Source organism: Ciconia boyciana, chromosome 14, assembly GCF_034638445.1.
Source record: "Ciconia boyciana chromosome 14, ASM3463844v1, whole genome shotgun sequence".
Taxonomy (NCBI): Eukaryota; Metazoa; Chordata; class Aves; order Ciconiiformes; family Ciconiidae; genus Ciconia; species Ciconia boyciana.
Window position 1 is genome coordinate 6718377 of NC_132947.1, and position 23394 is coordinate 6741770.

The following is a 23394-nucleotide window of genomic DNA, read 5'->3' on the forward strand; positions in this document are numbered from 1 at the left end:
TACGGGAGAATGCAAACGGCGCTCGGTATCTCCGTGCGCGTGCTGACCCCCCGGTGTTTATCTAGAGGTAGAGATTAAACGGGAACCACTCAAGCGTGCTTAGTCTGATTTTAAGAGACCTTCTGAGTGTTCAACTTGTAATAAGATGCTTAGTGCTATTTTCAAACCAAGACGTGTTCCTGGCCGATTTACAAAAGGCCACGCTCTCCAGCTTTATGTGGGTAAATGCTTTTAAAAATCGGCTCCTGGGACTTCAGGGCTCATCGATTCAATAGGACTTAATGACCAGGCTGCCCGAGCCGCTTCCAAAAGTGGGAGTTGAGCTCCTCTCTCAAGTCAGTCCTTTAGATTATTTCACCTTTCGCTTCTTTATCTCGTTTCTATTTAAAGCTGAGTATGGTGGCTCTTGAAAGAAGATGCAAAACATCCTTTAATAAGGGGCCACTAATACTAATAGTGTCCAGGTGCAATTTTTAATACCGCTTGTCTCTCCTCTCTGCTGTACCGCACTAGTTTGGTGGACGGGGTGTGTGATGGTGGTGCAGCCCCCCATGGCTGCCTGACACTGGGCAGGCAGCTCCAGGAGCCAGCCCCTGCAAGGGGGGATAACGCGGGCCATAACCTGGATAACGGAGCACCATCGTGTCTCTGGTAAATGTACAGCTCATGGCATGTGAATGCAGCAAGCCCAGGGGTTGCTGCAGGGGCTGCAGCTCGAAGGGGAGAAGGAAAAAATACTTACCTTGCATATACGCATATGTATTTTTATATATAAACTATATATGTGTGTTTAAACATACCTGTATATAATTATATATTCAAATTATATATAAGTTTAAATATATATACACACAAATAAATAAATATACTCATGCACATATATTTCGGGCCCTTTAGAGAAAGGCGTGTAAGCCCTGTGCTCACGGGCAGCGCTGCCCTGAGTCCCTCTGCAAGCAAACACCCGTGCCACGGTGGCACAGCCCACGCCCCATCCCAGCCCCGGGTCCAGCGGCTGAGGCTGGGCACAGCCTGTACCCGCTGCCGGCTGGTTCACCAGGGATGTGCTGTGCCTTTAGTGCCCCGTTTCACCCTAAAACATTGCAGCGCTTCCAGAACAACAATCTCTGACTTCTCCATCTCTGACTTCTCCATCTCTGTCCCTTCCATCACCAACTTTTCCGTCTCCAACCTCTCCATCACCATCATCAGCCTCCCGAGCATGGGCACATAGCTAATTAATCTGAGCCTTTAATTGCCCTCCCACACAGCGTGGCCTTATCTGAGCCATCGTCCCTCTCGCTGTGCCTCATCACACCTCTCTGTTTCCGGGTTTGTGCTGCTGGTGTCAGCAAAAGGACAAAACCGATCTATTTGGCTTTGGTTTTAGGTACAAATCCCCTCAATAACATGTTCCTGGTTGCGTGGTCCCACACAATGTGTCTGACATGGTGAGGCGACTCTGTCTGGGGGGGAGATTTACAAACCCTCTGCTTTTATCTCATGCAAGGTCCCACTTTTTTGATTACTTACGTAGCTAAAACTATGCAAAAATTAGTGGGGAAAACAAAAAAAACAAAACACATAAATCCCATTGCTAAAGACATCAATAAGGGTGGAGGGGGCTGGGTGGAGGGGGCTGCTGGCCTGGGATGCTGGTGCTGGGACCACTGGGGTTGGAGAAGCCCTGAGCACCATTTACAGCTGGTTGTTATTCAGGTCACAAGAAGAACCGATGTCTCTGGTACCCAAGGGAGATTTATTTATTTCCCACCCCCTTCTATAAGTTTGGGAAGTTTGCCGCAGCCCTCCCGGAGAGCGGGGCCGGCGCGGTGTGGGCGCAGCGGTATCAGCAGCCGCAGGTCTATCGGGCTGAGCAGAAGCTTTTCCAGGAACTATCTAGAGAAACACATGACGGTGCCCCTGGCCGAAGGGCGATACGTGACAGGCATTCACCGGGCTCCCGGCGAGTCAGTTGACTTTGTTATTCAAACTATTTTAGTGATGGTTTTTAATCCCAGGCTTAAGTTTTTTTTTTTCTTTTTTTCTTCTCCCCCGCCCCCCCCCCCCTTCTTTTTTTCTCTCTGAACAAGGGAATCTCTACGCTGGCAGGATTCAGAGAGGCACAAAGGAGGGAAAAACAAGTTTCAGCCAGAACAGAGAAAAAAAAAAAAAAGGGATGCTGTTAGCATTCCCTGTATACGAGGGGGTAAAACCATTTTGCTGTGAACTTTATTTTAAAGGGTAAGTGCCAACAGCGGCCCAGTTACTGTGCAAATAAATCCTGCACTTGGCCTTTCTCTCTCAGCCGTAAAGTTTTGGCGCTGGCTGGTTAGCTGCGGGAGCGGGGCTGGGGGGCTGGCAGTGCCCCTGGTGCCCCCCGGTGCCCCCAGCCCCCCCGGGGACGGCCACCGGCTGGGGGTGCCACTGCAAAGCCCCGGACCTCGATGGGAGCCTGTGGGGCTCCCCAAGTGTCTCGGCCAGATAACGTGGGGCGGCGGGGGCAAGCTCTGCAGAGACGTGGGCTTGGTGCCCCCCTGCCCCTTATCACGAGGGGATTTGGGTGGCCGCTGGCAGCAGAGCCCTTGGCTGTGCCTCCGCGACAGGGGACACCCCGGGGCGAGGTAGTACCTGGAAAGGGCAGAAATCTCACCTGAGCCATCCCCTTCCCACAGCAGGCAGGCGGGGAGGGTCTGGCACCAGCCACGAAGCTCCGCAGGCAGCCTGGGGTACGGGGCTGTCTGTCAGCTTCCTGCTGCGGGTGGGAAGGGAGGCGATGCCGGGCTGCAGCTGGGCTCGTCCGGGCCATGCCCAGGGCCCTGGCACTGGTATTTATGGTGATGCTTCCCCATGATAGCAGAGGGGGCTGCAGGTGCTCCAGCCCCCACAAGCCAAAGCTCACCCTGACAGCCCCGGTGTGATGGTTTCCTATGAAAAAGATTTGAATTTGTGATGCAAATGACTGGGCATGTGGACACAGCTGCTGGGAGGTGGCCTGGACCGGGTCAGCTGCCAGCATGGCCACGATGATGTGCCCAGGACAAGGTCCGGACCCCACGGCCGCTCCCACCCCCGGAACCTGCACCATGCAGACGGTGTTGCCAGAGATGCCCTGCCAAAACCATCCAGCCCTCGCCGTTTCTCCCTGCGTCCCTATGGCTGCACGTTGCCGCACCAGAGCTCTTACAACGGCACCGCGACTCCCCAGCCTGTGCCCACCCCGGGCTCCTGTGTGCCCGGAGCAGAGCTTAGCTGCCCAGGGTGAGCTTGCTTCATCCCAGGACAACATAAGGCGCACGGTGCGGGTGAAAGAGGATGCTCTGTCAAGCAATGCATTAAAAAAAAAAAAAAAAAAAAATTAATGCTTTTAAGCAATTGCAAGGTGATGTAAGCGTTTGTCCTGTGCTACCCTGACCACTCAGGAGCCACGCAGCCACTGCCTCTCATCCGCGCCCCACCGCTCATGCACTGCATTTAGCTCTTGTCCCTCTGACACAGCGACCCTTCGGGCTCTTCTCACTTTCCCAGCCCAGCACCGAGCCAAGGAAGCACTTGGGCTCCTTCTCAGGGGGCCGCAGGCTTCCCTCGCCGCCTGCCATCGCAACCCCACTTCCACCCGGGAAGCTGGACGGCAGACTTCATTATTATCCTGCCCGGCCACAATTTCACAGTTGGGTTTTCGCAAACAGGAAGGTGGCAGGTTGGGCTGTTGTTTTGATGGGGTGGTTTCTCAAAATGAGCCCGGAGCAAAACTGAGCGGGATCCAGGAATGGCATTCGGCAGCGGTGGGCTGGGTGCTGGGCGAAGGCGGTGCGCTGCTGTTCAGCGCCGCCTGTGCCCTCGCTTCCTGGCAGTTTTGGCCACCTTTCAGGAAATTAGTCAGCTAAATGGAAAATCATCACTCTTTCACTTTGAAATACACTGGACACATTTTTTTTTTTCAATGCCAAATTAATCTTCAGAGGCCTCGGTCTTCCTGTTGACCTGGGGAGACACGGGTCCTCAGTGAAGACAAGAGCTGACGTTCAGTAGTGCCGGAGCCAGGCGGGAGCACTGCCTGAGGACGGGCACCGCAACACAGCTCCCGGCACCCTCACCCGCCTCCAAAATTCTCCCCTCCCTCCTCCTCCTCAGAAAGACTCATGACAGGGAGAAAGAAAAATTGCTGAATAATCTCCATCCCACTTCAAAGGCAGGTTTCTCAGGCCAGGCTGCGCTCCTCACCAGTGCGTGCTGGATGCAGCGCTCAGCCCTTACTCCTTTGGCAGCCCCACAGCCGTAGCCAGAAACTAATTACTTAAAAAGGAAATAAATGTCACCCGCATGGTTGTAAGCAAAACCCTGGGCAGGATGAAGAGCCCCACCAGGATCTGCATTCTCATGCAATATGAGCAAGGGAGAAATGAGCTGTTTCCATTCATTGAGATAGGCTGTTTACTCTGAAGCCTACTGATGATGTCAGACATGCCCACTGTGTGCCTTTAAGTCCACCAGGGCACTTGATCAGGCACAGTGCTGAACTGCCTCTGCTTCCATCCTCCGGCACCCTCTTCCCCCAGGATGGCTTTAGGCATCATCACCTTCTGAACAGCAATATACACTGGTGCCAAAGATGCAGGGACTTCCTGGCACCAGTTCTGCTGTAACCATTAGAGACTAACTAGCACATTCAAATAGAGTAATTTTATTTACTTTTAAAAGCTGATATTCACAGTTTGTAATGGTCAAAATCTGAGAACCAAATTTCTAAAGCAAGTTGGTGAGGGCAAGTCCAATGTGGCTGAGTAACGCAAAGGAGGCTCAGGAGTGCGAGCACCCTGCCAGAGCCCCACTGCTGCCCACAGCCTGCCCATGCCCTGCCAGATGAGGGGGGCAGACCCCTCACTTTTGGATGGATTCAATTTAGGAAAATAAATTTATTCTAAGCAAATAACAGAAGGAAAGTGATATCCTGAGGATTCTGGGGTAAGATCTCATCTCAACTGTCCTAGTTTCCACTGGAGCTGCACCAGGATCGCAGCTCTTTAACTCTGCACAGGCTGGGTGTGAGCAAGTGCCCAGCGCTGGACACGAGTGTTGGGGACTGCCCAGCTCCAGCGTGATGCTCCAGGAGCTCAAAAACCCTGGGGTGCCACAAGCTACAGGTGACTTGGGACATGCAGAGCAAGCAAGGGCCCATGGGACACACTGGGAGGGACGGCCGTGCCCATGCAATGCCTGTGGTCAGGATGCAGTGAGCCCACGCAGTGCCGGGTCAGGATCCGAGCAGGGGCTCTCGCCAGGCTCCGCTGCACCGCAGGACACATGCTCCCAGGCCACCCTGGCACGCGCACGGCGAAGGCCCAACACAGCCAGATCAGGTCAATTTGAAAGTACTCCCTAACAGACTCCAGCCGAGCAAACGTGGTACCATACAGTATCGAATAATTTTAAAAGTTAAAATAGTTTATTGCTGTTCTTTGTAGAAATGCACTTAACTTACATCACCTGTTCTCTTCCTTTATTTGGCTGTTGGATTATAGGCATAAAAAGGTTACATTTACCCATTTGTTCAATGACATAACACCTTTTTCTCTTTTGCTCCACTCATGATATTCTCCTAAGCTTCGCTGGCCAACAGCCCCAAATCTCTTTTACATAAATACTGTAAATGTCTCCATAGGTTGCAGCATTGTAACAAAAGATCTACCAAAGTAGACAAAATGTTCGGTATTCTTGGTTGGTTTTTTGCATTTAAAAATATACCTAAATTTGAGATAATCTTAACAGAGTAACAATTACAAATAAGAAAATAGTACAGTGCGTTGACTAAAGGAATATTCTGCTCTCCTTCAAGCCAATATTCCCTTTTGCATGTTGAAGTGATTCAGCAATTACTTAAGAACTTTCACCTACATACAATAATTTAGTAAAATGAGAATTAAACAAGGCAGATACTTACTACTATTATTGTCTGCAATTCACAGCTCATGCGAATAAAATCGCAATAAATATTAAAAAATAGTTTTTCTTTTTCTTTTGTTTTTGTGGTTTTTTTTTTCTGTAAGGCATCTCTGAGTATTACAAAGTTTTTGTACAACCAAAAAATAAGATTGCTTTTTTTCCATGTTCTCCGAGTACCTCTGTACCTCAACAGTAATTAAGAGGATTGCAGGTTTGGTGAGGAGGGGAAGGCTGACGGGGTAGGGCCGGAAAGACAACCACGGCTGATGGAAGCAGACTGCGATGTGTGCAAGAATCTGTAGTTTTCCTGTGAAACATTTCAGTCACTTTTAGAACATCTTCAAGACAGTATCTGTCCAGATTGAAAAAAACAACTTACCAGAAGTCCATTCTCATGAGCACAGTCAGACTGCAAGGGTTTGGGTTCGCCCTTAACACTATAAATAGCTTAGGTATCGATATGCACCTACGTAAAGGGGATAAAGGGCCGGGGTGATTTTTTTTTTCTTTTATTGGGTTTTTTCCTTGCTTTTGTTGTCCTAGTCGTATCCTTCCATAGTAAAAGATTGTCCTAGGTGGCGAAGGCGCAGGCAGGGCCCTTACTGCATGCGGTCGGGCTGCAGCTGTTGGGGCTGGTACTGCACGAAAGCGGTGGCGGGCGCCGCTGGGTTGCTGGTGGTGATGGGAGGCTGGACTGCGCCCGTGTAGCCGTATCCCACAAACCCGGCAGCGGGGGAGGCAGCGTAGGGGTACTGATCGTAGGCAGCTGTGGTGTACTGGGAATAGGCTTGGCTGGCAGCCGTGTAGTCGATGTAGGGAGACGTGATGGACTGCACAGGGGTGGGGATCACCACACTGGGCTGGATGATAGCTTGGGGGTAAACGTAGTGAGGCGTGAGTCTGTAGAGGTAAAGGGAGAGAGTCAGCGAGGGGCCGGGCTCCCCCCAGCCTGCACGTCCCCCTCCTTCCCCCCAAATGCATGTGCATCAGCCACAGAAACGGTGCTGCCCGGCAGTGCTGCCCTCGAGTCAGGGGTGCTGCTCAGGGTGGAGGGAATGAAAGGCAAAACACTCGTAGACCCCAAGGGTGGAAGTAGTGCAAGGTGAAGCATGGACTGCAAGAACGGACAGACCCCTGGTCTCCATGTCTTCTATCTCCCACTATCCAGGCTGCTGGTCCCCAAAATAACCTCCTCGGATGGCCGCGACACAGCCCCTGCCCGACTGGCTTGCCATATCTCCCTAGCCCCCACATGCCCTGCCTGTCCCTGCCAGCACTGGCAGCCTCGCCACCTCCCATACCCTCCGGGTCCACGCTTGCCCCCGCACTGCCCAAACCCTGATGGAGGCTCCTGAGGAGCCACAGCCCCTGTGGGGCACCTCCCGGCACCGGGGACACCGGGTCGCTCCTCCGCTCGTCCCAGCAGGGTAGCGTCCCACCAGGGACAACCACTGTCCCTGGGCACAGCCGAGGGCCTTCCAGCTTGCCAGCCATTATCAGTTACTACTCATTGAAGCCAGTGTTTCCATAACACTGGATGTTTAGGGCAATGCTACAGCGTGTTTGTTGTAAAACACGAGATATTAATTCTGGTTTTCTTCCTTTCAGTAACACTCCTCAGTAGCGACCGTGCCAGCAGCCCCCAGCCCAGGAGCGATGCTCGCGTGCCCATGAGCTTTTACACCCAGGCTCTGCCCAGCCGGCCCCCAGCATTTCCTCTGCCCTTTCCATGCAGGTCCTAAAGTGTTGCTTTTCACCAGCAAAGTGTTGCTTTGCCCCTGCCCCGAGGTAGCCGTGCTGCTGAGCGGAATTTAACAACGCCACAGTCAATTAAAGTCCACAGACTGAAAGATCCTGGAGATGATTAATGCAGGATTGCCCACTAATTTGCTAGAAACTGCTAATGAGGAGGGGAAAAAAAAAAGTAGCAAAATGAAAGGGCTATATTTTCCAAAGGGCCCACAACAAGTCAGGCCTCAAACAAGAGCAAAACCTGCGCAAACCTGAAGGTTTAGGTCCATCCACACAAACTGCCATGGGCCAGACAAAAATGGACACTTGCACATGCAACTGCAGAGTGCAAACAGTACCTGCCTGCAGCAGAGAGCTCCGTTGTCTGCAGGCTTGACAGATTTGGGGCTTGTTAAAGAAACAGGGGTGTGCAGACTGTCACCAGCAAACGGCACATGACCACTGAAAGACCAGAGCTACGCGCACCAAGAAGTGCACGCTGTGGAAAAGGTCCCTTTGGCTGGCTGCTTGCTGAATCACGTAAGGCAACGGCACAAACCAAAAGCCATCCTCCAGAGAGCTCGTTCCACCCTGCCCCCAAACCCAACTCATTTTGGCAAACAAAAAAACCAAGGTAAAACTCTGCAAAGAGCTTATGCAGATTCAAATATTTTGGGGATTTTTGTGTGGATGTGTGTGACAGCACATTTTCAAACACAACCACTTTTAAAAGCCTCCCACAGGCTTTTCACAAGATGCAGGCTTGTACGTGCTTAAACTGCTCTCTAAAGCCGAGCTCAACTGCTCGGGGAGAGGCTATCTTCCCCACTCGTCCATCTGATCCCTGGGGTCCGAAACCCCAGCAGACTCGCCACGCTGCCCAGCAGCGGGACCCAGCGCTCTGGTGCTTCACGGGGACTCACAGCCAAGGACGGGAAACTTCTGCTGGATGGGTCACTGGCTGCCCTCGTTCCACCCGAGCGTCCATCCTAGATCTCAGCCACCACCTACAACATACTGGGGTCCACCTGGGGCGGGTCCTCCCTGTCCAGCAGTTATGGGGCTGTTCCCATTTGCTTTACAACCAGCACTGGATAGTTTAACCCGCTCTTCAGGCAGGAGAAAGGCTTCTTACAAACAAGTGCTCATCTGAGCAGAGTTTTCTCTCATTTTCCCACTCACATATGCACTTCAGTTTTTCTTGAGGCAATTTTGTATGATGAGAGAATGATCGTTCTCCTCCCCCCACACAGCAACACTACCTCCGAAATCAGGGTCCTTAGATACAACGAGGCCGCCCGCAGAGGAGCGGCACCGGGGAGGAGGAGGGATGGCAGAGAGCAGCACCTCAACCTTTGGCGGATTAAGTGCAAGACCATCTCCAGAGGCCAGAGCCATCCCTGGCACGGTGCAGAGAGAGGGACCTTGCAGCCCTTCAGTCCACAAATGCACCATACCCAATATCACCCTGTAACTAACAAGAATGAGATGAGGCGGCAGAAATTCACTGAATCACTTTTGGTTTAGCTCTGATCTAAACGGAGACCAGCACGGCTGAATCAGAGCTAGAGCTTACGTGCCAGTTCAGACCAAGAGCTCTTCATGTCACACACTCGCATCAGCCAGCAACAGCACCCACCTCGTCCGAAGAGCTGGGCCCAGTCCCAATCCAGAGGTTTCTCACGCTTGGTCCTTGGGGGTTTGTTTTGTTTCATTTTGTTTTAAATAACGGAGAGGTGCAATACTGCTCTCTTGGCCTGCCAGGGTCTGGGGAAAGGCTCTGCAGGGGCACCCCCGGGCACTGAAACTGTTGGGGACAAGAGGAGCGGACCCCACGCACGCCTCCTGCTCTACCCCCTCGTAAATCAGCGGCTTGGACCACAGCCGGCATCCCAGATTGGTGACGGATGCTCTGGCTGTCTGTTGCTTCTCCCTACACGTGTCCCGCTACTGGGCTTCCTGCTACTCCAGGGCTTGATAAGTTTAAAACCACCCCACAAACACACAAAAAAACCTGCAAATGCACAATCCTCACACTCAGGACTCACTAAAAAACACCCACCAGCAGGAGCAGAGGAGGGGCCTGCACTTTTCCTGCACGCAGGCATTCAGCCTGCGCCTGCAAAATGACCAGGAGGACGGTCCGAGGGCCTCCGAGCAATCCAGCCTGAGCACCGTCCCATTTGAGCAGCTCCGCAGGTCACCCCCGATGTCCCTTGCCGCCACCCAACTGCTCTTGGGAGCCAGCACACTCCGTGCGGGGGACGCGGCCACGTGCGGGGCCATCGGGGCGAGCGCGCGCTCCCGACTCATCCCTGAGAAACTCTGCATGTCGGCTTTGCTTTCACGTACACAGCTCCTCCATCGCAGCTCCCACGGTGTGCTTGAGACAGCAAATCCACGACATCCTGCACTACCTTTTTGCTCAGCAAGGAAAAATTCCAGCTCTTCAATGCTACTTTGAATAAAAAGCACCATTAGCTAAGAAGACAGTAAGCATTCCTGTACTCCATTTCCAGAAATACATCCCAGCCCAATACGTACACAAGCGCACATCACACACCATAGTTTACTGCACTAGAAAAATCACACTCAGCAACTCCAGAATCTGCTACTATGTGAAAGGGAAGGTTCTTTTGGTCTGTGGGGTTTTAATAATTTAGCTAGAAATTTCAATCACGATATGCAGTTTGGTCTTCTGAATTAGGTGGACAGATAGCAACTCATCGATCAAAACAAAACACACAACCCAAGGTAAAGTCACTTTGATGACTTGCAGCTACAAACAAAATAAAACCAGTGCAGTACGATGAAGTTCTCTGCTGGCTACTTTTATCATCCACAGAAGGTCTTAAAATATTTCCCCCTCCTTCCATTATTTCTGAAGAAGATCCCTCAGGGGAAAAAAAAAAAGCTCTTTTAGAGTTCTTTTTCTCAAAATCAGCAAACTCTAATCTGAATTTCTACAGAATGAGTCACATCTGTGTTTTAAGATGCCTTTCCCTTCCTTTCTGCAGTTTTCCTCCCTCCCCCACGACGGGTCCTGCCAGCCAGAAGAGAACTTCATCTAGAATACACACAATGAGATTATAAAACATCAACCAAGTGATCAGCCATCGCCACTACACATCAAAGTCATCCCGTGAACAGCAGACATATGAGATGCTTATGGCATTACAATTAATCGCGGGCAAAGGCCACAAAACGCAACAAGCATGGTCAAACCTAAGTCTAGAGCTGGCAGCGGCCGCAGGAGGGACTCAGGAGGGCCGTCGCGGTGCAGGAGGGCAGCCGGGACCACCACGCTAGCCCACGTTCCTAACTACGTGGCATGACACCACGCTGCCCCGGCAGACAAAATTGAAAGACACAGAACAAGAGAGATGGTTACAGAGCCATTGACAGAGGAGACGCAGACTCTGCTTCTGCTGTGCAAAACATGAAGGACAGAACAAGAGCAGCCCGTGTTTGGTGCAGTCCTGGGTGGAGATGTCCAAATGCATCAGGTGAGGCTTGCAGCTACCAGCACCCTCGGCTCCTGCGAGGTGCTGCCTGCTGAAAGACCGGACTTTTTAAAACCTGCGTCGCCCAGTTCTCCCCGGCGAGCTGCAGGGCAGGGGTGGCTGGCCGGCAGCAGCAGCCCCAAGGGCAGCCAGGAAGAAGGGACCAGTCAGACGGCCATGTGTCCCATACCCCTTCCCAAACAGCAAGGAAGAGGAACAAGGTAGCGAGGCCCTATCCCTCGTTAGCAGCTCTATCTGGCAGAGCTCATCTCAGAGGCGTTTTATATATTTGATTATTTTAGGTCAGATTTACACCTAAAATGTGTTTGAGCTGCACCTTCTCAGCTCTCCCCCATCTTGCAGGACTTCCTACGCATGGGCCATGAGCAGCTCCTGCAAGCTGCAGGGGTCTGGGAGAGCAGCGAGCAGGAGTTCCTGACCCCTTGATCTCTGCCAGCCCTGGTGGGAGCTGGTTTTTCTGCTTCTGGGGAGGTGGGAGACAACTGCAACCCTCTTCAAGAGGGACACAGCATCGCCCAAACACTTGGGAAACAAGGAGGGGCACAGAGCTCTTGGCAGCCTCACAGAGATCAGCACACAAATGCCACCGCCACGACCAGCCTTTTATTCCTTGAAGAGTAAAAGAAACAGAGCCCTTTGTGTCTGCCAGTGAAGGCACAAATTCTGGCATTTGACCCCAGGAATTTGGCTTTCATTTCCACTACAGTTGACCCGTTAGCTGCTATAAGGGACACCCACACTCCCACAACACAGGATGGCAGGCGGTGCCGGGCTTCAGTGGGTAGGTGGTTCTGCAGAACAAGCTGAGCATAGCCACAGCTGTCCATGACAGCAACATGAAAACTGCCTCTGGTGAAGTAACACCTCCAACCACAGCCTGGATGACAGACTTGAATCATAGAATGGTTTGGATTGGAAGGCACCTTGAAGATCAGCTAGTTCCAACCCCCCTGCCACGGGCAGGGACACCTTCCACTAGACCAGGTTGCTCAAAGCCCCATCCAACCTGGCCTTGAACACTTCCAGGGATGGGGCATCCACAGCTTCTCTGGGCAGCCTGTTCCAGTGCCTCACCACCCTCATAGTGAAGAGTTTCTTCCTTATATCTAATCTAAATCTACGCTCTTTCAGCTTAAAGCCATTACCCTTGCCCTATCACTACATGCCCTTGTGAAGAGTCCCTCTCCAGCTTTCTTGTAGGGCCCTTCAGGTGCTGGAAGGCTGCTATAAGGTCTCCCCAGAGCCTTCCCTTTTCCAGGCTGAACATCCCCAACTCTCTCAGCCTGTCTTCATAGGAGAGGTGCTCCAGCCCCCTGATCATCTTCACAGCCCTCCTCTGGACTCGCTCCAACAGGTCCATGTCCTTCTTATGTTGGGGTCCCCAGGGCTGGACGCAGTACTGCAGGTGGGGTCTCACGAGAGTGGAGTAGATGGGCAGAATCACCTCCCTTGACCTGCTGGTCACGCTTTTGATGCAGCCCAGGATACTGTTGGCTTTCTGGGCTGCAAGCACACATTGCCGGCTCATGTTGAGCTTCTCATTAACCAACACCCCCAAGTCCTTCTCCTCGGGGCTGCTCTGAATCCATCCTCTGCCCAGCCTGTATTTGTGCTTGGGATTGCCCCAACCCATGTGCAGGACCTTGCACTTGGCCTTGTTGAACTTCATAGGTTTGCACAGGCCCACCTCTCAAGCCTGTCAAGGTCCCTCTGGATGGCATCCCTTCCCTCCAGCTTGTTGACCGCACCACACGGCTTGGTGTCGTCAGCAAACTTGCCGAGGGTGCACTCGATCCCGCTGTCTGTGTCACTGACAAAGATGTTAACCAGTGCTGGTCCCAATACCGACCCCTGAGGAACACCACTCGTCACTGGTTTCCATTTGGACATCACACCGTCAACCACAACTCTGAGTGCGAGCATCCAGCCAATTCCTTATCCACCGAGTGGCTCATCCATCAAATCCATGTCTCTCCAATGTAGAGACAAGGATGTCGCACGGGCCAGTGTCAGATGCTTTGCACAAGTCCAGGTAGATGACGTCAGCTGCTCTTCCCTCATCCACCAACGCTGTAACCCCATCGTAGGAGGCCACCAAGTTTGTCAGGCATGATTTGCCCTTAGAGAAGCCATGCTGGCTGTCACCAATCACCTCCTTATTTTCCATGTGCCTTAGCATAGTTTCCAGGAGGATCTGTGCCTGGCAAGATCATGGAGCAGAGGTGAGACTGACTGCTCTGTAGTTCCCCAGGTCTTCCTTTTTTCCCTTTTTAACAACAGGGGTTATGTTTCTCCTTTTCCAGTCAGTGGAAACTTCACTGGACTGCCATGACTTCTCAAATATGATGGATAGTGGCTTAGCAACTTCATCTGCCAGTTCTCGCAGGACCCATGGATGCATTTGAAGATGTATTTTGAAGTGGGTTCATGAGTGTAAGAGCACCAGACAGGAGCTGCTCTGGGAAGCACCCCAGCAACACCAAGGAAAGCAGCAGCAGTCCAGGAGCTCTACACTTGCATTAGCAGTGCTGCAATACCACCTCGGTGTTGGTGATGCACAGACACATCCTGATGTCACTCATGCCCCAAGAACATCATTCCTGAAGGACAATCCCAAGCCAGCAAGCACTCACCTTGTGGAGCCACTTTAAGCAAACCTGCAAGGAGTGGTGGCTGGCTTGGCAAGACGTATCATATGGGCCCCAGCCACAATGACAGGCTGTAGAAACAGGAGAAATTCAGGTCCTGTTCTCAAATCCAGATATAATGAGGGGGGGCTACAGGCTGGAGCACGGCCAGGGCAGTCCCTGCATGCCAAAAAGGACTCTTGCTCTGGGAGGAGATCACAGGGTTTATCCACCAACACTTTGGTGCAGATCATTCACTGTGCCCCGACCACTCCACCATCCATCAGCTTTCCCTGACACAGGCTGGGCTTCAACCACTGACATGACAAACCTCTGAGTCCTGAAACGTCCCTAACTAAAGCTGATTTAAACATGCATTGAAATGTCAATGGCTTCTGCCTCATCAGCCAGCTATCTCAGCCAGCTTGAAGTAAGACAAGGACGAACTCTGCTGCTCCGTGGTCCAGTACTTATCCTCACTGACACAAACACAAAATAGCAAACCAACCAACCCAATTTCTACTCATCTTGCAACTGATTTGCCTGTCTGTCTTCTACTCGTCCTCCTCTGGCCCTCTGGGAAGATGTACACAGTAGCCTGGGCAAACAGGGACATGACTGGGTTTCCTGCTTCCCTGTTGGGACCGGACATCACCACACCGGCAGCAGTGACCAAGGAACAACCTGCCGCAACAGACTGTCCCAGACTAGAATCAGTACAGGAGAAAAAGTGAGTATATTGCAGGATGCAGTGATAACCTCTGCTGGTTGCTGAGCCTACCAAAACCATTGCTTGAGAAATACAAATGCCAACTTAAGGGTACAAGAGCAATCCATGACTTCAATTTATTTTCATTTTGGCAGGAGAGAGAAAATTTAAGGAACAGGAGGCACCGCAGTAGCTGAGAACCTATCATAGCCCAGCAATGTCCTCATCTTACAGTGTTAGCACATCTTGACTTCCCGATGCAACAAACTAATGGCCCATAGCAGAGGAAGGTGGATCCCACAAAAACAAGTAAAAAGAAATGCCATCTACACCTTCCCCCATAGCCAGTGCAGAGGTGTGGGGAAAAAACCAAAATAAATAAATAAATAAGAGGTTGCAGACCAAAGATGAGAGTACATCTTCTCACAAAGATCTAATACTCTTGGTTAAGCTGAGAAAAAGTCTGAGATCAACGTGCTGAGCTCCACCACGAGTTAGCCAGGCTCAATAATTTACAGCTTTATCCTCTGCATCTTGCTTCCCCCACACCCAAAAGGAAAAAAAAAAAAATCCCAAACAAAGGCATGTTGAGCCAGACCAAAAATAGTTTTGGAGAAGCAGGCTGAAAAACACTCAGGTAGCAGGAGATAACATCTGCCTGAAACAAGAGCCATCTGGCACCAAGGAAAAAGCCACATGGAAGTTTATCCACAACCAGTCAGCTATCCAGAGAAGGACAAACCCCTCCCCTTTCGAGTTATCGGCACAGCCAAAACAGAAATGAACTGACAGCAGAAAAAGAAAATGCTTCACACCAGTGCACTACAGGAGCCCGAGTCCTTCAGCATCGGTGTGAGAAATCCAGGAGGACGCTAGATTCATCCTGTCCACACAGGAGGAGGAACAGAGGCTCTGACATTAACCCAGGCAGCCCCAGGAACTCTGCCTTTAACTAAGCTCTCCAATTTTCTTCTGCAATTTGGAGAAAACCAAAGGCTGCAGAAACAAATCTAAAGTCTTCTCAAGTAACTGACAAGTTTTGGCATAATATATATTGACTACTTTCAACTGGTTCCATTTTTTAACAGACTTTCTTTCTTTATACATGATCCCTTCCACTGACTTTTAATTAAAACCATCCACACAGTTGATTTATCAAAAACTCTTTCTTGGATAGATGAAGTATTTTGAAGCAGAATGCTTTAGCTATGGAAGAAGCCATGAAATATCTATTTTTGATAAAATAAAACCTACACTGATAAAACCAGTAATTTCTCAGCCAAGAAAGAAACCCCCTTTTAAGAGTTTTGGTGAGCTCTGCCACCAGTTGTACCTTCCTTGTCCCGGAGCGCCTAAGCCACCTCTCTCCACACCTCCCCGCAAGCCAGGACCACGTGGGGGCTGCGAGCCGGCCGCGGGATGGCTTTCCCAGCCTCCGCTGCTGCGGCTGGAGCAGAGCCAGCAGCAGCTCAGCTCTGACACAGGAGAGCTGAAATGCTCAAAGCCGGCAACAGGGAAATTGCAGGGGACAGCACGATCCTGTTTACAGGATTTGGAGATCGAGAAACAGGAGACTCAGTTTTAACTCGGAGGTCCGTGACTTTTCATCTTTTGTGATCATAGGGTATATTTAGCTCTGGTATGTAGCTTGCTCCCATCTGTGGGGAATGAGCTCTTCATATAAGTCATATTTAGAAGTGACCCAGTGTCCTTGCTACCAAATTATCAGCACAACAACTGTCTAGTTCCCTCGCTGGTGTCCTCAGCTCAGAGGCAGGCCAGTCAGAGCTGCATTTATCATTCAAATTACTGGGCATGTGTTTAATACTACAGAGTTAGGGACCAGTATGCCAACAGCTGCGCAAAGGAAAGATGAGATCAAGTACAAGCTGGACTGCTCTGAAAATTCAGACACAAGCATGAATCTGCCGCATTGGGACTAAGTGGCACCAGCCAGATCGGAATAGGAGAATTTTGCATCTGCCGCTCCCCAGCTCCTGCAACAAGGGGAAAGGACTTGGGTCTCTGCTGCTAAGGCGGCTGCTCTTGCGCTGGTGAGGATGAAGAGGAAATCCACTGAAGGCAATGGAATCACGCAGAGAAGACGGCACAACTCAAGTCATGTGCTGTAAAGACAAAGCTAGAGCCAGCTCAGCCTGGGTCTCCGTCACACACAGGCCTGTGCCCTGACTGCTCTGGAATGGCACAGGGCGTCCTTCACCAGGAGCCCGTCCCCTGCAAAAGGCCTAGTACTGCCTTGAGCTTAGCACAACATCTACGTAGCCAAGTGTAAGGTCAGCGTATCAGACCATGCTCACCTTTTGTATTGTTCTACAGGCCTATACTAGATGCAGGACATGAGCAAATTGTGCCCAAAACCAAAACAAATTGTATACCAAACCCTTGGGTCCGATATCTGCATTTGCCACCTTGAAGTAGATGTCTAAGAAAACTCACAAAGCCATCTGAGCTGCTTATAAATATATGTCTACTCTTAAAAAACAAGAAAAGGGAAGAGAAAAAAAAAAAAGGAGCACTCTCTGACTGGCACGCAGTAACCATGCCCGAGAACTAGCAGCTGAAGCCATTTGGAAAATGGATTTGAATGTTTCTTAGGAAATCCCTCCCCCCAAAGCTTTCATGTTATTGGCACACGATAAACAGCAGGTGCCGGGTGTGCCATCCCCATGGGAGCTGCTTGCGACCGGCAGAGCAGGCTGGGGTCCTGCAGCGGGCCAGCTTTTGGTACGTGGTGCGATAGGAAGTCGGAGCACGGGGGATGCCAGCTGACAGGGGCTGAGCAGAGCAAGGCCAGCGTGCGCCGTTTTATAAGCATAACCACAGAAAAGATGAAAGTTTGTTTCCTTTTATTTTTAACCCAATAGAGAAGTCTTAAGGATAAACAGCTGCAAGGGAGGGTGAGCTGACACAAAGAGGGACTTTCTTCACTTCCTAACTGCAGCAGCATCAATGCATGAAATTTCAAACTCAAAGAGATTTAACTCTTTCCAATGTTGCCCGAGACCAAACATGGGCCAGAGTCAGGGGGCCACCAAAATAAGCAACTACACAAGGATGGGCAACGGGGTCTCTGGAGCAACAACATCCAACTTGCAGATATGGAAAGAGCTGGATCCTGCTGCAAGAGACAGCTATATGTTTCCAAGAGCTCAGTCACTTACTCAGTCACTGGTAGATCTCCCACACAGATAGCTCCTTCGCTGAGGCACAGCCACAGGAATGCATCTGCCATACGCCGCTCGCGTCCAGAGCGGCAAGCACGGCTGCAAAGAGGAGAGCCAGGGAATCCCCGTTCCCTGCACAGGCTCAAGCCTGTCTCGAGCACTGGCATCCCAGAGGAGAGGACCAAAAGAGGGGCACTGAGCAGCTCTGCCACATCGCCATGGACTCCTGGTCAAGCGGTCTACACAGTTGCTCCTAGCAGCTTCCAAGAAGTTTCACATTTCTCAAAATGCCTTAAAAGGGACACTGCTGCAGTAAGAGACGGCTTCATGTGGAGAGAGAGGGTCTCCCCCTTCTCTGATGGCGTAAGCACAGCTCTGTGCTGGCTGGCAGCTGCAGGGACATGCTGTGGCATTGCCAGCTGCCTCCAAGCAAAGCGCAGTCTGTAAGCTCCGGGCTCAGCCCCCAGGCCTAATGCTGCTCCCCTAAACTCAGAAGCCAGACCTCTCCACAGTCACCCTGACAGAGGCACATCCTTTGCCTTGCGTTACTGTTAAGATCTCTGGTTACGACAATCTGGAAACTACTTTTCAAAACAGGATTTATTACCAACTCTGTGCTGTCTGCTGTGCGAGTGCCTCCCCTGCCAGGGCGGCAGGAGGAAGGAGAGGCTCTTCATGGTTTCTCTTTCTGTTCCGCATACCCCAGGGCAATATTTACAGCTGCATTTGGGTGCCTGGGGCCAGGGGGGGGGAAGCCTTCAGTTTATAAATAATCCTCACTGATGTTTGGGTAATTTTCATAGTTTCCATTCATTTCAGGTTTCACCAAAACCTGCATTTTGTGGCTTGACAGCTGGAACATGACTGGCTGGCTTTCTCTTATTTAACTGCCTAGCAGTTAATAGGTTGTTCATTCATTTCTTCCTTGCCAAGTCCAGCTCGCACACCTAGTACCCCATGTCCCATAACAATCGTCTTTTGGAAACCACATGCCAACCCCTGGGCACAAACGCTTTGCAGAGACAGGAACTGCAGCAGGGAGAACCAGGCAACCGTCTTACACCGTGGGCAAAGCAGATGAGCCCTGAGCTTCATTTGGGGAAGGTCAGGATCCACTCCACACAGTGCAGAGCAAATGGACCACAGCAATTTGATGAAGCTTCCAAGGACAGACAGACCTTGATAAATTCCTCATCTATCCTCAAGTCCCACAGAGGGCCAAGGAAATTGTGAGTTCAAGGGAATGTAAGAGTGGAGCCTGGCAGGCTCTTAATTTTCTTGGTCTCCTGACAAGACAAAGAGGGAACCAGCAGCCAAGCTCCGTTGCTTGACTGAGCACCTGATGCTTTGCTCAGAAGCCACAGAGCAGCCCCAGTCACGGTGCTCAGGTAAACGGCTCCACATTTTGCCAAACCCACATTTTTAGTGATTCCGCTCCAGCAACGACTGCATGCAACAAAATTCTTGTTTACTGATGCTTGCAAATAAAGATATATAATCCCCTTCCTCCAACCCTCCAGTCTCCTGGTTCCTGTCTCTTGGCAACTGATAAATAATTTATAGTGCTCTCTGCTGCACGTGCTAACTGCAGCTCTGCTGGTTTAATGATGAAACCAATGCCTAAGAACTGGAACAGTAACTGTCTAGATCACAAGGAACACGTAGTCAGTTGCTCCCACACTTCTCTGTATGTGAAACTAAAAGCAAACTGTTCAAAAAGAAAAACTACATTTTCCAGAGCTGCAGGGCTGCGGCTGCTGGGTAGGAACGGCACCCACAGGAACAGCAGTTATCTGCAAGAGGAACAGGCGTGCGCCGGCACTCCTGCCAACACGAGGAGTTTAACGTGCTTCACCATTTTGCTCTTTTCTGTTAGCATGCATGGAAAAACTCCTAGCAGGCTGTTTTTATTGTCAACTTCTCTTGTGCCCTCCTGTACAATTTAGAAAGCCTCTGAGGTTCACATCTTGAAGGTACTGCTGCTGCCTACTTTGGGGGCTAAGAAAGCTATTGTAGCTCCCGTGCAAGGAGAGCTATTAAAAAGCAGCATCTTGTCTACGTAGACTACTGTGGCTCTTGCACCAGAAAAAAAGAGACTCTCCATTTCATGACAGATGTTCTTCGAGTCTTTCCAACAGAGCCGTAACCGCTTATGAAAACTGACGTGTTTGAACCGTACACAACACACATACACTGGGTGTGCACTATTGTGGCAACACAGTCTCTTACATCCATAAACTCATTGGAATGAGATTACCCAGGCAGTTGGCAACTGCAGCCATGATGGGAGAGAAGTGAAAGTTTCTGTTTTGTTGTTAGCAGATTTTTTTCTTAAAAAAAAACCCACCCCAAAAAAAACACGAGCAGAGAGCAGGAAAGGGACGAAGTATTACTGTTGACAAAGGCCAAAATCCCATCTATTTATATTAGTCACACAAAACCCACAACAGAGCAGTGCTCAAAAGCTTTAAAAAATGCACCTACTTTCTTAATGCTCTTACAAAATAATAATAAAAAACCCCTATCAATATTCACTTTCTGAAATGGTGTAAAAAAAGAACTGCATCAATCATTAAACAGTTAAATGAAGGCAGTATGACAGTCACTATTGTTCTCGTGAAGCGCACTTGTCTTTTGCCGAGCAGCTGCCAGATCCTATTAGATGTATAAAAAGAGGACTTTTCTAACCGAGCAGGGATGGTATAAGCTATTGAAAACAGCAGACAAAAGCCCACTTTTGCAGACTATTCAAGCCTTGTATAACATCTGTCCAAAATCAATTTTTGACCTAATGTTACTTTCATTAAGTAACAGACTTTGTTTCCAACGCAATTTGTTTTCTAGGATAAAACTGTATCCTAAGCGTTATTACGTGGGAAACGGCACAGAGTAAGCAGAAGATCTTATTTGAGAAACACGAGAACAGAATTTGCTTAATTGTTTTGACACCTTAAGTACTATAATAGAGAAACTATTTTCCATTTATTTGAATTCTCGTGAATTCTTGAAGTTGGCAAAGCAGCAAGCAATGCATTGGGTTTATTATGACTAAGATTTACTGAGGATAAAGGAGGATCTTTGGGAATTACATTAAAGCTGACAGATGCACAAAACTTCTGAAATCTTCACCAGAAGTAAAGTACTCTGAACATTAACAACAGCTGTTGAAACTGTCCACTCTTGACGGCTAAGGCTTTTTTCACGCATTTTAAATAATGAGGAAGTTGATTCATGAATTTGATTTCAAACAGACTGTTAAGAAACATTTCCACTTACCCAAAGGGTCTCTGAATGAAGGCTGGATGTAGCTGCTGCACACCTATGGTAAAACCTAAGAAAGCATTCAGAAAAAAGAGGTATTAATGAATGGCATCCATTGTAACATTTGACTCGTAATATACATGCATAGTTACACCTCAGACCACACGTACACGCATTTCATCTGCTACACATGTGAGCAAATTCAGAGCCCCGTTTAGAAGCAAGTTAGTTTTAATACGCTTATGTGATATGCGCGAGGACCAGATGGGAATTCAGATTAAAGAACAGTGTGAAAGTGCTGTTATTGAACAGACAATGGGTATAATGCCTTATTTTACACACTGGATACTGTGGTCATTAAACCAAAGGGCAGAATGATGAAACGGATATTACTGTTAATAGCGATGTAACGAAGAGGATAACAGGAAAACAGATTAGCCGTGGAAGAAAACGGCTTTAACCCAGCTATACGAACTTAGGTGCATAACACTGGTGTAACAGGTACAAGTAAGAAGATATGGAAGAGAGGTAACCGGACTACAGTGTCCTCAGTCAACAACCAGAGCCATGAGGGGTAAGCACGCATCATCAGATCAGATGAATCCAGCCTGAGTAGCTTGCTTCCTCGTCTTACAAGTTATTCTAATAGCGAGAGACGGGATCTCCTGGATGCCTCACCAGTTTGAATACTCCTTGGTTTTGCTCCCAAATATGCCAGGTTCACATTTGCTTTCCTGCCATCAATGATGGGATTTGGGTCTTTGCATGCTCTTTCAGCTGCAGCTCTGTCTGCCATGGTCACCTGGAATTAAGCACAGCCTTGTTTGTAGCAACAGCACTTTGTAAACACTCCAGCAACAGGCACCAAGTGGAGTTTATTTATTGTTCTGTTTTGAATCGGGAGCTCAACTCCGCTTCATGCGGTCTCGCTTGCATGGCAAGACGGGAAGGGCTCCTGGGGACTTGACAGAAAAGAGGGCTCCCCCCTCGCCAAGTTACTCCGTTGGGCGTACGCCGGTCGTGCTCCCTTGCCTTTCCACCTCCTCCCCCCTGCTTTTTTACGGAGTTGGTGGGGCCGGTCCCCGAACGCCCCGCAGCACAGACAGCCCAGGGGGGCCCGCAGGCGAGGGTCCCAGCTCCCGAAACAGGCGCGGCGCGGAGACCGAGGGCAGCCCGCCGCGCCTCGCCGAAGCCCGCAAAGAAACGAGGCGGCGGGATCGGGGGCAGGAGGTGCTGAGGCGAACGGCGCGACCTCGGCCGGCACGGAGGGGGCCTTCCTCCCGGGGCCCCCCACCCCAGCCTTTGTCCTGCCCGAGCCACCCCCGCTCCCGCCCGCGCCGGGCGCAGCCTCCCCGGCCCCGGCAACCGACGCCAAGCGGCGGCGACGGGACGGGCGGCAGCACCGAGCCGCTCCGCCGCGGGGCAGCGCGCTGCCACCGGGGGTCCGCGGCCGCGGGCGCCGCTGCCCCCTTCCCTCCCTCTTCCCCGGCGCAGCCCCGCCGCCCGTCACCCGGCCCGTCGGGAAGCGGAGCGGGGCGCAGGGACGCAGACGCACGGAGCGGCACTTACAAAGCCGTATCCCCGGGATTTGCCGGTCTGCCGGTCGGTGATCACCACCGCCTCCTCGATGTCCCCGAAGACCTCGAAGTACTTCCTGAGGGAGGAGTCGGTGGTGTGGTAGGGCAGCCCCCCGACGAAGATCTTGGTGAAGGTGGTGTCCTTCTGCACGGTGTGCATGGTGCCGGGCGCGGCCGGCCCCAGCCGGCATCCACCCCGCGCCGCGGGCGACGAGAAGAACCGCCCCCCCCTCCGAGCCCCCGCGGCGGCCCAAGGGAGCGGAGCGGCGGCTGGGTCCCGGGGGCCTACAGCCGGCTCATGGCCGCGCTTTTGTCCCGGGAGCGCGGGCGGCGCCGCGCCCTCCCGCCGGTGCCGGTGAGTAGCGGCCGCCCGCCGCCGCCGCCGCCTTTGTAGGGCCGCGCCCGCCCCGCCCCGCCCCGCCCCGCCGCCGCGCAGGGGCGCTCGGGGCGCGTAGTCCGGCACCGCGCCCGCCCGGGCACCCGCCGCGGCCCTGCCGGCGGGCGGCCCGGCCCCGGGGCCGCGGGGCCCGGCGGGCCGGTGGCCAGTGCCCCTGCCCCTGCCCCTGCCCCTGCCCACGCCCCCGCGCGAGGGGCCCCGGGCGCTGCCGCCGGCCCCGCCGCGGAGCTGCCTCGAACCGCGGCCGCCTCGCCCCGCCGGCGGAGCGGGGCCGGCCCCCGGCGGGCATCGGGCCCCCCGCCGGGCGGGCCCTGCAGAGCCCCGGGGAGACGGGGTCCCCCTGCGGCCAGCCCCTCGGTCTGAGCCTGGCCCCGACTACGAGTCCCGGCGGCTCCCGGGGAGCAGCTACAGACCCCGCGGGCACGGGAGGCGCGGGCGGGGGA

The 23394-nt window shown here is 51.7% G+C and overlaps 1 protein-coding gene across 1 annotated transcript; it reads right to left on the bottom strand.

The window, feature by feature from the left end:
- Nucleotides 1-5421: 5421 nt before the first annotated feature.
- Nucleotides 5422-22929, bottom strand: RBM38 (RNA binding motif protein 38). Its single transcript, XM_072879262.1, has 4 exons — nt 22547-22929; nt 21656-21779; nt 20993-21047; nt 5422-6840 (listed from the first exon to the last, which is right to left on the bottom strand). The coding sequence occupies exons 1-4, from the start codon at nt 22712-22714 to the stop codon at nt 6540-6542; spliced, it is 648 nt and encodes a 215-aa protein (XP_072735363.1). The 5' UTR covers nt 22715-22929; the 3' UTR covers nt 5422-6539.
- Nucleotides 22930-23394: the final 465 nt, after the last annotated feature.

Bases quoted from the DNA above. Each gene is read 5' to 3' on its own strand.
- RBM38 (XM_072879262.1), bottom strand. From the start codon at position 22,714: ATGCACACCGTGCAGAAGGACACCACCTTCACCAAGATCTTCGTCGGG. The intron at 21,780-22,546 runs GTAAGTGCCGCT...GCTTAATTCCAG, and splicing joins AATCCCGGGGATACGGCTTT to GTGACCATGGCAGACAGAGC. The intron at 21,048-21,655 runs GTGAGGCATCCA...ATGCTTTCTTAG, and splicing joins ACCAAGGAGTATTCAAACTG to GTTTTACCATAGGTGTGCAG.